The 13,685-nt window shown below is 40.2% G+C and overlaps 1 protein-coding gene across 1 annotated transcript in view; it reads left to right on the top strand.

Annotated features, from left to right (window-relative positions):
• Tmod3 (tropomodulin 3) overlaps positions 1-13,685 on the top strand; it is a 70,198-nt gene that overhangs the window by 19,579 nt on the left and 36,934 nt on the right. The window contains exons 2-3 of the mRNA XM_038323816.2: positions 8,065-8,234; positions 12,811-12,967. Coding sequence (XP_038179744.1) covers positions 8,109-8,234; positions 12,811-12,967 — 283 coding nt within the window. The 5' untranslated portion in view covers positions 8,065-8,108. The remainder of the gene's footprint in view (positions 1-8,064; positions 8,235-12,810; positions 12,968-13,685) is intronic.

The raw sequence follows: 13,685 nt of genomic DNA, 5'->3' as shown, positions 1-13,685 counted from the left end.
AGCAAAGGAAAGCAGCTTCAGAGCAGTTCTGACCCCGTTGTCCTGGGACAGTGTACAGTACTCCATACAGCACAGCACAGCTTACAGTGCTCCTCAGTAAAGGAGAGTTGGGGGAAATGGGCTATCACTGTGCATAATCTAAGAGTGGGTACACAGGATAAGAGACAGAGTTCCTCTGTGAGTTTTGAGCAAGGTTAGACAGCATGAACACAAGTTGTTAACACTTTGCTGTAATAGAACTGAAATTTCTAGAAAAATTGACTCTATTTACTGCAAGTTCATTCTTGGCAAAAGTTCTGCCATTTAAATCTCAAGGAAATGGCTTCCATTGTTTTGAAAAGGAAAAATAAATAAGCTGAAGTAAAAGCCATAGACACATGTTCCCCTGTGATACATTAAAAAGTAGTAAGTGTTAACATAACACAGCTACAGACCCTGTGATCTATAGGAATAGCCTTCTTGCTTGGTACACTGGTGACCATCCACTATCTGATTGGATCTAAGGGCACTCTGTGGGATAGATGGAAATCAAACTGACACAGCTTTGGTGGCTAAGAATCTGAGATAGATAGGCCATGAGCCTAAGGGAAAAACAATACTATTGTTTGGCTAAAGGAACACAGCAATAAAATGACCTCTAGCTGACATTCTATTATACCTCTATATCTTAATTAGGGTTTCTATTGCTGTGATGAAACACCATGACCAAAAGCAACTTGGAGAGGATAGGATTTTATTTGACTTACACTTCTACATCACTGTTCAACGCTGAGGGAAGTCAGTATAGGAACTTAAGCAGGACAATGTTGCGGTACAGAAGAGTTCCATACTAGCCCAGAATGGAGTATAACAAAGGTTTATTTATTAGGGGGTAAATTCACAGAAAGAATAGTGATCCACAGTCCCCTGCATCCTCAAGGAACTGGAATTGAATCCAGCAGCCACCCCCACACCCCGCACACTTTTACATCTGCATTTATAGTACATGAGACCATGCTGAAAGTGGGCCAGTATCTTAGGCTATTGGCTGAAGGAGTTCCCATAGCACCTCCCCCTTTTGTCTAAGAGAGTTCTAAGCCTAATATAAAACTATATACAATAAGAACAAATATCAAGTATAAAAATTAGAATGACAACCAATATGAACATCAAGCAAGAAACATATGCTAAATGTTTCGATAGTAATCCTATCCTAAGGAGTCTAAATCTTATATTAGAAATGGCTTGGCTAAGTCATTAGAGGAAAGGAACTGACTATCTAGTCTTTAACCCCATGAAAGACCTGAGAAGTGCAATCAAGCAACTTCCAGAAGGTGCAAGAAATGACAGAGACAACCAGCTACCTGGGTAATCACCCAAAGTTTCATTTGCAACGTTGGGTACCATTTGTAAGCAGAGACTACTCATTTGTTTTCCAACTGCTCAGACCTGAATAATCATACAGAAACTACAACACTGTTTGGCCAATGATTCTAGCGTATTTCTAGCTAGCTCTTAACATCTTAAATTAACCCATCTCTTCAATCTGTGTATTGCCACAAGACTGTGGCCTACCTGTAAGGTTCCTAAGCATGTCCTTCTCCTTTGGCAGCTACATGGTGTCTCCCTGACTCTCTATATATCTCTGTTTGGATTTCCTTCCTGACTTTATTCTGCCCTTTAGGCCAAAACAACTTTATTCATCAACCAGTAAAGCAACACATATGCAGAAGGACATCCCACATCAGGACAAGAACATGGAGGCAGGAGTTTATGGAGGCTGTGGAGGAGGGCCACTTACTGGCTTGCTCAGCCTGCTTTTTATAGAACCTAGTCCCACCGGTCCAGGGTTGGCACCATCCAACCTTCCTCCATTAATCACCAATAAAGAAAATGTCCTACAACGGCATCTTAGGTATTTTTCTCAATTGAGGATCCCTCCTTTCAGATGACTCTAGCCTTTGCCAAGTTGACATAAAACTAGCCAGCACATCATTGGTCAGTGTCTTGCTCAGCCATCATCAGAGAAAGTTCTTCTTACAGTAGATGGGAACTAATACAGAGATCCACAGCTGGTCCACTGCAGAGGGTGAGAGGCTTTGGAACACTCAGTCCTAAATATCTTCATTAAATCCTTCCCCTCGGGGCTGAGGGAGCTACGCAGAAGAGGAGGTGGAAAAGTTGTAAGAGCCAGAGGGGGTGGATGACACCAAGGAAACAGTGTCTTCTAGACACAACAGGACTGACTCATGTATGAACTCACAGAGACTGTGGCAGCATGCGCAGGTTCCACAGCCTGGATGCCAGAGCTAAGAGGGAGAAGTAGACAGAAGCTCTTGCTCCTAACTAATAAGAAGCTGTCTCCAAATTGACAACCACTTGCAAAGGAAAAACCAGTTTTCTACAGTGGAGTTTCACTGGGTACACAAACCATACTTGAGGGGAGACTCTGGGCCAAGGAGTAGAAGACCAACACAAAATGAACTATGGCTTTTTTTTTTTTTTTTTGTAGGATTTTTATTGTTTTGTTTTTTCTTTTTTCTTTTATCTCACGTTTCTTTGTTTGGGTATTTTTGTTTGTTTTGCTTTAATATTGCTGGTCTTTTGCTTGTATGCATTAGTTCCTAATTTTGTGTTTTTATGGGTTTTGTGTGTGAGTGTTTCTTGTGTTTTTTCCTCTTTTGGGGTTTTTTGTTTGTTGGTTGGTTGGTTTGGTTTGGTTTGGTTTTTGGTTTTGATTTGTTCCCACCACCACCCCCTAAGACGGGGGTGTTTCTGTGTAGCCCTGGCTGTCCTGGAACTAATCCTATAGACCAAGGCCTTTCCTGCCTCTGCTTCCTGAGTGCTGGGATTAAAGGCGTGCGCCACCACTGCCCTACTGCTTTTTCCTCTTCATTACCATCATTCTAGTTTGTTTACTTTTTTATTTGCTCATTTGTTTTCTAAAGAGAGGAAGCCGGTGTGGAATTGGATGGATGGAGAAGAACTAGAATGAGTTGGGGGATGGAAAATTGATTAGAATATAGAAAACGAAAGTCATTAAATTTAACTTGATAACAAAGATTAATATCTAGCTAACTTAAAGACTTCTTTTTAAAAAAATGAGGCCACTAGACTAGGGAGGTGGCTGAGAAGGTAAAGTGCCCGCCCCATCGCAGCATGAAGATGTGAGTTCAGATTCCTAGGACACACAGAAAAAGGTGGGATGTGGCGAGCGCCTGTAAATATCCTCCTACACCACTGCTTGGCAATGGAAAGACAGATGGATCCCTGAAGCTCATTGGCCAGCCGGTGTGGGTGAATTATTGAACTTCAGTAGGGTTCAGGTTTTGTTTTGTTTGGAGACTGTCCATAAATAAAAAGATGGAAACATACCCCACATCAACCTTTGGCCTTGACATGCATGTGCATGCATACCTGCAAATGGGTTTGCATCTATACTAACAAGCCCATATTCCACACACAGGAAAGGTGATGTGTTTTGTAAAAATGAGCAATAGGTTATCCAAAGAAATAGGAATGCCATTGGTAAATAAACATGTAAAACAATGCGTAACCTTGTCATAATTTAACAAAATGTACATTGAAGCCATGGTGAAATACCATTTCACATATTCCAGAATGCCAAAAATTAAAGTTCTGTTCATACTAAACATAAACAAAAAAGAGGAACAACATGAATTGTCATGTATGGAATCTTTTAGAAATGTAAATTGGCATAGTCACTTTGAAGATAGTTTGATATTACCTAATAAAGTTGAGTGAGTATAAGTGTCTTAGTTAGGGTTTCTGTTGTTGTGAAGAGACACCATGACCATGGCAACTCTTATAAAAAAAAAAAACATTTAATTGGGGGGCTTACAGTTCAGAGGTTCGGTCCATTATCATCATGGTGGGACATAGTGGTGTGCAGCCAGACAGGGTGCTAGAGAAGGAACTGAGAATTCTACATTACCTGCAGGCATTGGGAAGTGGTCTGTCACACGGAACATGGCTTGAGCATGTATGAGACCTCCACAGTGACACACTTTCTCCAACAAGATCACACCTACTCCAATAAGGACACACCTCCTAATACTGCCACTCCTTTGGGTGGCCATTTTTTTTTCAAACCACCACAATAAGCAAGCATTCCCTTTCCCCAGCAATTTCATTCCTAGATTTGAGCCAAAGAGGAATTGTACATCTGTACCAGGAAACAAGTAGATTATTTATCATAACAAAGAAATAGAGGGAGAAGCTGCTAGGAGCTCAGAGGTTCAGAGGGAGGAATAGGATGTTGACATGAAATTGAAATAAGTATCACTCTAAACATCAACCCCAAACAGTGGTAAATGAGAAAAAGAAAGTCTATCTTAAGAGGACTTATTTATATAAAGTGTAATATAAAGAAAAACCAAAAACTGCTAAGGATTTATACATGCAAACTCTAGGGAGCAAAAGAATCATTGATAATTCAGTATACTAACTCTCTCCTTTGGAGGAGAGATACATCTAAGGTGACTGAGGTACTGGGAATGTCTCAGTGCTCAGAGTGTTTGTTGGTGTTCATTTTATTTCTTTTTTTTGTCAGGATTACCTTCTTTTTAATTGATTTTATTGAGCTATATATTTTTCTCCTCTCTCCTCCCTTCTTCCCCTCTCCTCTTCACCCTTCTCCCATGATGCTCACACTCCCAATTTACTCAGGAGATCTTGTCTTTTTCTACTTCCCGTGTAGATTAGATCCATGTATGTCTCCCTTAGGGTCCTCCTTGTTGTCTAGGTTCTCTGGGATTGTGAGTTGTTGGCTGGTTTTCTTTGTCTAATGTCTAAAAGCCACTTATGAGTGAATACATATTATATTTGTCTTTCTGGGTCTGGGTTACCTCACTCAAAATGATGTTTTATGGGTTCATCCATTTGCCTGCAAATTTCAAGATGTCATTATTTTTTTCCACTGTGCAGTGTAAATGTACCACATTTTCTTTATCCATTCTTTGGTCAAGGGGTATTTAGGTTGTCCAGGTTTTGGCTACGTCAAACAATGCTGCTAGGAACATAGTTGAGCACATGTCCTTGTGGCACGATTGAGCATCCTTTGAATATATACCCAAAAGTGGTATTGCTGGGTCTTGAGGAAGGTTGTTTCCTAATTTTCTGAGAAATTGCCACACTGACATCCAGAGGGGTTGTACCAGCTTGCATTCCCACCTGCAATGCAGGAGTGTTCCCTTTTCCTCACAACCTCTCCAGCATAAGTTGTCATCACTGTTTTTGATCTTGGCCATTCTTACAGGTGTAAGATAGAATCTCAGAGTTGTTTTGATTTGCATTTCTCTGATGACCAAGGATGTTGAGCATTTTCTTTTTTTTTTTTAAAGATTTATTTATTTATTATGTATACAACATTCTGCCTCGATGTATGCCCGCACGCCAGATCTCAGTACAGATGGTTGTGAGCCACCATATGGTTGCTGGGAATTGATCTCAGGACCTCTGGAAGAGCAGCCAGTGCTCTTAACCTCTGAGCCATCTCTCCAGCCCTGTTGAGCGTTTTCTTAAGTGTCTTTCAGCCATTTTAGATTCCTCTGTTGAGAGTTCTCCGTTTAGGTCTGTACTCCATTTTTTTTTTAAATTGGATTATTTGTTCTTTTGGTGACCAATTTCTTGAGTTCTTTGTATATTTTGAAGATCAGACCTCTGTCTGATGTGGGGTTGGTGAAGATCTTTTTCCATTCTGTAGGCTGTCGTTTTATCTGTGTCCTTTGCTTTACAGAAGCTTTTCAGTTTCAGGAGGTTCCATTTATTAATTGTTTCTCTCAGTGTCTGTGTGCTACTGGGGTTATATTTAGGAAGTGGTCTCCTGTGCCAATGCGTCCAAGTGTACTTCCCACTTTCTCTTCTATGAGGTTCAGTGTGGTTGGTTTTATGTTGAGGTCTTTGATCCATTTGGACTTGAGTTTTGTGCATGGTGATAAATATGGATCTGTTTTCATTTGTCTACATGTTGATATCCAGTTATGCCAGCACCATTTGTTGAATATGCTTTCTTTTTTCCATTTTATATTTTTTGCTTCTTTGTCAAGAATCAGGTGTTTGAAGATGTGTGGATTGATATCCAGGTCTTCTATTCGGTTCCATTGGTCCTCCTGTCTGTTTTTATGCCAATACCAGGCTGTCTTCAGTACTGTAGCTCTGTAGTAGAGTTTGAAGTCAGGGATTGTGATGCCTCCAGAACTTTTTGTCGTATACATAATAAATAAATAAATCTTTTTAAAAAAATGCTCAACATCCTTGGTCATCAGAGAAATGCAAATCAAAACAACTCTGAGATTCTATCTTACACCTGTAAGAATGGCCAAGATCAAAAACACAGATGACAGCTTATGCTGGAGAGGATGTGGGGTAAAGGGAACACTGCTCCCTTGCTGGTGGGAGTGTAAGCTGTTACAGCCTCTTTGGAAATCAGTATGGCGATTTCTCAGAAAATTAAGAAACAACCTTCCTCAAGACCCAGCAATACCACTTTTGGGTATATATTCAAAGGATACTCAATCGTGCACACAAGGAAATGTGATCAACTATATTCATAGCAGCATTGTCTGTCATAGCCAGAATCTGGAAACAACCTAAAGGCCCCTCGACTAAAGAATGGATAAGGAAAATATGGTACATTTACACAGTGGAGTACTACATAGCAGAAAAAAATAATGACATCTTGAAATTTGCAGGCAAATGGATGAGTCTATAAAACATCATTTTGAGTGAGGTAACCCAGATCCAGAAAGACAATTATCTCGTGTACTCACTCCACTCATAAGTGGTTTTTAAACATAAAGAGAACCAGCCTACAAATCACAATCCTAGAGAACCTAGACAACAATGAGGGCCCTAAGAGAGGTGTACATGTATCTAATCTACATGGGAAGTAGAAAAAGACAAGATCTCTTGAGTAAATTGGGAGCATGGAGACCATGGGAAAGGGTTGAAGGGGAAGGAAGAGGCAAGCAGGGGAGCAAAGAAAAATGTGGAGTTCAATAAAAATCAATTAAATTGTTGGTTTGTTTATTTTTTCGAGAAAGGGTTTCTCTGTAGCTTTGAAGCCTGTCCTGGAACTAGCTCTTGTAGACCAGGCTGACTTCGAACTCAGAGATCCGCCTGCCTCTGCCTCCCGAGTGCTGGGATTAAAGAAGTACTCAGGAGGACAATGCAGAAAGCTCACTTTGATTTCAAGGCTAGCTTGTTCTATGTAGTGAGTTTCTGGTTAGCCTGGGCTATATTGTGAGACCTTGTCTTAAAAAAAAAATAAGAAAGGAAGGGAGGGAGGGAGGGAGGGAAGAAGGGAAGAAGGGAGGGAGAAAGGAAGGGAGGAAGGAAGTCTTAAAGAAACAATCTATTAATAACAAAATAATATTTTCCTTTTAAAATATGTTTTAAGAAGATTCCTTTGTTTTTATTTTCTGTGTGCCTGTGAGTGTCTGCATTATGTGTGTGTATTACATGTGTGCCACCCTTGGAGGCCAGAAGAGAGTACCAGATCCTCGGGAGCACAGGCAGTTTTGAGCCACCCCATGTGGATGCTGGGAACTGACCACAAACTCTCTACACAAAGTATTCTTAACTGCTGAGCCATCCTTTCCAACTCCTAAAATAATCTTTTTGAAAACACATTTAAAATAAAAAGTTTCCCAGAAACAAGAGACTATTCCTTCCCGTTAGGTACATGTTGCTATTTTCCTCTGTTGATATTGTGTCCCACTGCGCTCCTAAACAGTTTGTAGTAAAACAAATGCTATCTGTTAGGATAATTTGACATCACTAATAGAAATTATTTCTGGCAAAAAATATTTTCTATTGCCGCTGAAATTCAGTTATCATAAATTGTAATTCTATTAAGTAATTATTTTATTGATTTTCATACTTCCCATTTCCATTGATTATTTTTCTACAGAGACAAACTAGTGACAGCATGAATTTCCTGCAGGGAAGAGCAGTGATGATGTGATGAAGAGCATATGACAGTGGACATGGCATTTCCCTTTCCCAACAACAGATTCAGCTAGACAAAACTTACGTTTAAAAGGTTGTTTCTTCCCTCCACAGCCATAAGAAGTAGACCGATCACGTGACTTCCTACAGCGCGAGCCATGGCACTGCCGTTCCGGAAGGACTTGGGGGAGTTTAAGGACCTGGATGAGGATGAGCTCCTTGGCCGTCTGTCAGAAACAGAGCTGAAGCAGCTTGAAACTGTCCTGGACGATCTCGACCCCGAGGTTGGTGCTGGCCGGAGAAGAGAGATGCAGTAGCTTTCACACTGCCAGCTTGCTTTCTCGCCCCCGTACCCTTCACCCACCTTCTATCCAAATGAACTGGCATTTTTCTTCAGGTCCCCACATCTACCTCCATGTGTTAGGACACAGACATTCTAAACTATCATTAAACATTTACACAATTTTTTTCTCTACTACAATCTTGCCTCTGTGCAATTGAAAGTAGTAATAGCTAATTAGCTCTTTAGTCTATAATAATCTGTTTCCCTTCAGAGTTTCTGTACAAGGCTGGTACTAGTATACTGTACCTCTGAAATTTTCTTAATGATTTAAACCTAATTATAATGGTTCTTGAGAAATGTTGACCAAGTGATATAAATTATTAGCATTGGAAGATGTAGATCTGAACACAGATGTTTCTTAACAATGTTCTTACCTGCCTGATAAACCCATCCTAGGTTGCAAATATTATACATTAAAGTGCACTTAATATCCCTAGCCAGCTAACATTATAACTTTGTCTAGCCTATCTTAAATGTGCTCAAAACACTTAAATAAGCCTACATTTGGACAAAATCATCTAATGTAAAGCCTAATTTGTAATAAAATATTGAATACATCATGTAAGTTGTGTGCTGTACTGAAAATGAAAATCAAAATGATTTTGTGGGTGAACTTCTTTTTTTTTTTTTTTTTTTTTTTTTTTTGGTTTTTCAAGACAGGGTTTCTCTGCAGCTTTTTTAGAGCCTGTCCTGGACCTAGCACTTGTAGCCCAGGCTGGCCTCGAACTCACAGAGATCCGCCTGCCTCTGCCTCCCGAGTGCTGCTACACCATCTTAGAGTTGAACCATTATTAAGTCAGGGACATTGTAGATGTACACTTGTCTGTATTTGCCAAGTGGTTGTTACTTGTCTTATATGCTACACAAAGCTAATGTGGAATCCTTTACCTTTGAAGTGTGATTCAAGGAGGAGCGGGTAGCAGGAAGAACCACAAGGTAGTGGTTATCTGCCACACTTTACCTACCTTATTTCTTAAAAAGCAGTGGTTTTATATGCCCTTTAAGAATTGAGGTATGGGCCGGGCGGTGGTGGCGCACGCCTTTAATCCCAGCACTCGGGAGGCAGAGGCAGGCGGATCTCTGTGAGTTCGAGGCCAGCCTGGTCTACAAGAGCTAGGTCCCGGACAGGCTAAAAAAAGCTGCAGAGAAACCCTGTCTCGAAAAACCAAAAAAAAAAAAAAAAAAAAAAGAATTGAGGTATGGGAGGCAGAGGCAGGCGGATCTCTGAGTTCGAGGCCAGCCTGGTCTACAAGAGCTAGTTCCAGGACAGGCTCTAGAAACTACAGGGAAACCCTGTCTCGAAAAACAAAACAAAAAAAAAAAAAAAAAAGAATTGAGGTATATGAGCTTTTAGGGAGAGGAGAGGTACTGGATATTAGGGCCTAAAGCATCCTAAAATGTGCATTATAAAATTGTTCTTGGTGTGTCCATACCATAGGGCAAGTCCTTTGACCATAATTACTATTACAAGGAAAACTCCTCATACCTAAGTCTGAGGGATTGATTACTCAGGAGAACAGAGCTGTCAGCAGTATATTCAGCAGTTAGTCAATGAGACCAATTTAAGTCAAATGGTTTAAGAACTAGAAAGCATGTAAGAGACTGTCTAGCCTGGCGTTTTCAGCTGGGCCAATGACTTTTGTGAGGGCCTGTCCTTTGTATTACAGAATGTTTAACAGCCCCTTGCCTCAGGAGCAATCTCCATTCGGAAGCAGTCTTCAGGCTGTGAATATCTAGGGAGAAAAAACTATGGTGGACATTTTTGCACATCCTGTCTACATCTACACATGACCCAGAAGGGAAGGTTTCGCCATTTCCTTCTGAGCCCCACTCCCAAGAAGAAGGGCTCACCATTTTCTCCCTGGGTCTCAGACTATGGGGTCCTTGACGTGATCATGGCTATGTCAACAACTTGCCACATTCACTCAAGACTTCCCTCACTTAGGACTTCTTCCGCTCCCTACACTAGGGTGTGTGCTCTATACCAAGCTTCATTCCCCAGCTCTGAAACCTTTATTCAGTTTGGGGGACAACCTGTAGTTCCTGGTTAGTATGCTACTCTCAGGAAATGCAAGAGTGAACAAACCCAATGTAACTTTTGCCACCAGGATACATGGTAGTAGGAATGGGGAAAGCAAGACTTGAATCAGATAATAAAACTGTGTTAAAAGAATGATGGGTACCACAGACAGTAATTTATGAATGAGACAAGAGGAAAAATGTTTCTTGGTGGCATATACTGAAGTCTTAGGAATGGTGCCTGGAAAGGATGGACAGAACTTTCAGGGGAAGTGGTCTCCAATTTTCACATATTTGAGGTCATGGTTGAAGGAAATGTATGACAAGAACAAGGAAGGAAATAATCCTGTGTATCAAGAGTGGGGGTGTGAGCCAAACCTGGGCTGACAGGTTGAGGGATGTGAAGGAAGGATGCGACCGGGCACCTGATGCCCTGTGGCCAGTTACCTTAGAGTGAGCTCGCACCCAAGTCATGGCACTGGAGATGGGGAAGTGATGACTGCCATCTTCGGAACTAAAACTGGATAGACTTGCAGGCTGAGTGGGTTCTTTTGTTCTTCTCAGATTTCAACATCTAAAGGTAGAAATCTCATGTTTGTTCTTTATAGTTCCACAGACAGTTTTTTTCATTGTAAATACACACAATATTCAGGGTTAGAAACAGATCTTTGAGGTTCACCCTTGTAGATCAGCATTCTGAGTAATGAGTATCACTATATTACAAATTTTATGAAAACTGTTATGGAGTTCAGGAAATGGTCCAAGTGTAAACATGTTATTTTTAGTTATGAAGTAATCATTTCCTATTATTCTCCATAGGAAAATCGCCTTTTGAAAATGTATACTAACTGTGAGGTTGAATATCACCATTAGTAATAGATGTTGCCTTCTCTGGCTGCCTCAATTGTAGAGCAAGAAATACTCAGGAATATGAAGCAAGGCAGCCCGTCTTGTCTTTTTTAAGACAGGATCTCTTATAACCCAGAATGGCCTGACTTGACCTCCTGATCCTCCTGTCTCTCCCACCAAGTTCTGAGAGTACAGACATGCACCCCCATACCTGGTTGAGGCTGACCTTTGACAAGCAGAATGATGCTCACTTTGTCTTGTCTCTCTGTTATTCCTGGCCTTAATACAAATTCAGAGTCCTGACTTCAGGGGGCAACTTCAACTTCAACCATTCCTCTCCTTTCTACTTCTAGTCAACCCATGTGCTCAAGGCTGTGCTATATGGGCAGCAGAGGATCAGCTGTTTTGTATCTCAGGGTGCCATTAGGCATGCATAGCAATGACAGTAATTGTAACTAGCATACACTAACGCCCCTGTCTACATGTGAACACATACACAATGAAATGTTCTAGATTTTAATCAACAAAACAGTCTTGATGTTGGACTGTGTATGTTTTTTATCTTGATAAGAGCTCTGTGATCAAATGGAAGTCATTAGAAGGAATAACACATAGTAGTTTGCAGTTCTTTTGTGATAGAATTAGTTTATATACATATTTACTGGTCATTTATTAAGAATTAAGAAAATTATCTTTGCTGTTGTTTGGACATTGACCCTTCTATTGTCCTGCTTCAGCTCCCCAAGAGCTAGAACACAGGCATATGCTACTAGGCCAAGCTAGGAAAGCTTTTTCCTTAATAGTCCTTGGAGAAAAATAAAAATATTAACTCAAGTATAAATGTCAACATAAATTTAAAAACCATCACTGTAAAAATAATAATTCATGGATACTTAAAAATTAAAGGGTGAATTTAGGCAAAATGACCCCTTTCTATAATCCCAGTACTTGGAAGGATGCAGCAGGAAAGATCATAGCAGGTTTGTGGCCAGCATGGTAGACACTGTGGATTCCAAGCCAATCATGGTGATATATCAAGAGCTTGTTTCAAAAAAACAACATGCTAATGGGTGTTTCCTCCCAGTGGGATACTATCTGAAGAAAATATGTACTTGCCTATTTTTAATAGTAATGTAAATGAATTCTACCTACTTTAAAAAAATTAGACTTGCCAGACAGTAGTGGCACATGCATTTTGAGAGGAAGAGGCAGGCAGATCTTGTGAGTTCAAGGTCATTGTGGTCTATAGAGCGAGTTCCAGAACAGCCAGTACTACAGAGAAACCCTGTCTCAAAAATAAAAATGCTTGTGGGCCAGTCAGATAGGGCAGCAGTATAGGCAGTTACCAGTGAGTCTGACAACCTATGTAGATTCCAGTGGAAAGAGGGGACCAACTCCCAAAAGTTGTCCTCTGATCTCTGTATACATGCCATAGCACATACACTCCCCCACACCCAAAGTCAGTAGATCCATGTTTAAATAAAAAGCTTTTTGTGATGCATCTCACACAACTATCCCAAAATCCTGCAAGGAGGTGTTCGATGCCTGTGTCATGCTAGTTTCTTGATATTTCTTACATGGGAAATCTATAGGGGTATGTGGTGTTGGCGTTCTTGGTGGTTTGATGATCATATTATTCTCTTTGGCAGAATGCCCTTCTGCCTGCAGGGTTTCGGCAAAAGAACCAGACATCAAAGTCTGCCACAGGGCCCTTCGACAGAGAACGTCTCCTTTCTTATCTAGAGAAGCAAGCATTGGAGCATAAAGACCGGGAAGACTATGTGCCCTACACTGGAGAGAAGAAAGGTGAGTCTGGGGTCATATGTTGTCATTCAGCAGCTTTGGGTTCTTTTTGTAATGGATACCCACGGAGAAAATTGGTTTTAGATGTACATAATCAGCAGCTTTTAAAGATATATACTGTCAGCCTTAAAAATTGCTGGGTGGTTTAGACACATTTTTATCAGCTTATCCAATGAGATTTTTGTCTTAATTATTCATTAGTGAGGTTTTATTACACAGAGACTTTGTATAACATTACTTCACACTACAAGTTGTTGAAGCAAATTTAAAACCTCTACTTTATTGCAGTGTAAGCTATGACAAAGAAATATTCTTCCCTAATTTGTCAAAGTCTTTAGAGTAAAATTCCATAAAATAATTCATGCTTTTTAAAAGATACCCTTCCTTAGCTGTCTTCCTTAATACATCATAATTTTGTTTGTTAATGTTTCCTATGGTAACTTTGAGGAAATTTTTCTAGTCTTAACTCTTTCATATTGTAGTATATAATTCATTCATGCCCTTATATTCATCTTCCTTAATCAGTTAGCAAGAACAACCAATACATGAAGATGTGGCTTAGATTAAACTTTACTTTGCAGAGTGAAAGGTTTACCAGCTAAAGTTACAGCTCAAGAAGTAGTGGCTAGCATAAATAACTTAGAAGTGGGGCATAAATGAAGAAACAGGAAATGGGGAATAAGGACAGGTAGTAGACTTTCACTTTAAAAGTCCAACTAGA

Source organism: Arvicola amphibius, chromosome 3, assembly GCF_903992535.2.
Source record: "Arvicola amphibius chromosome 3, mArvAmp1.2, whole genome shotgun sequence".
Classification (NCBI taxonomy): Eukaryota; Metazoa; Chordata; class Mammalia; order Rodentia; family Cricetidae; genus Arvicola; species Arvicola amphibius.
This window is presented reverse-complemented; position numbering and strand designations above follow the sequence as displayed.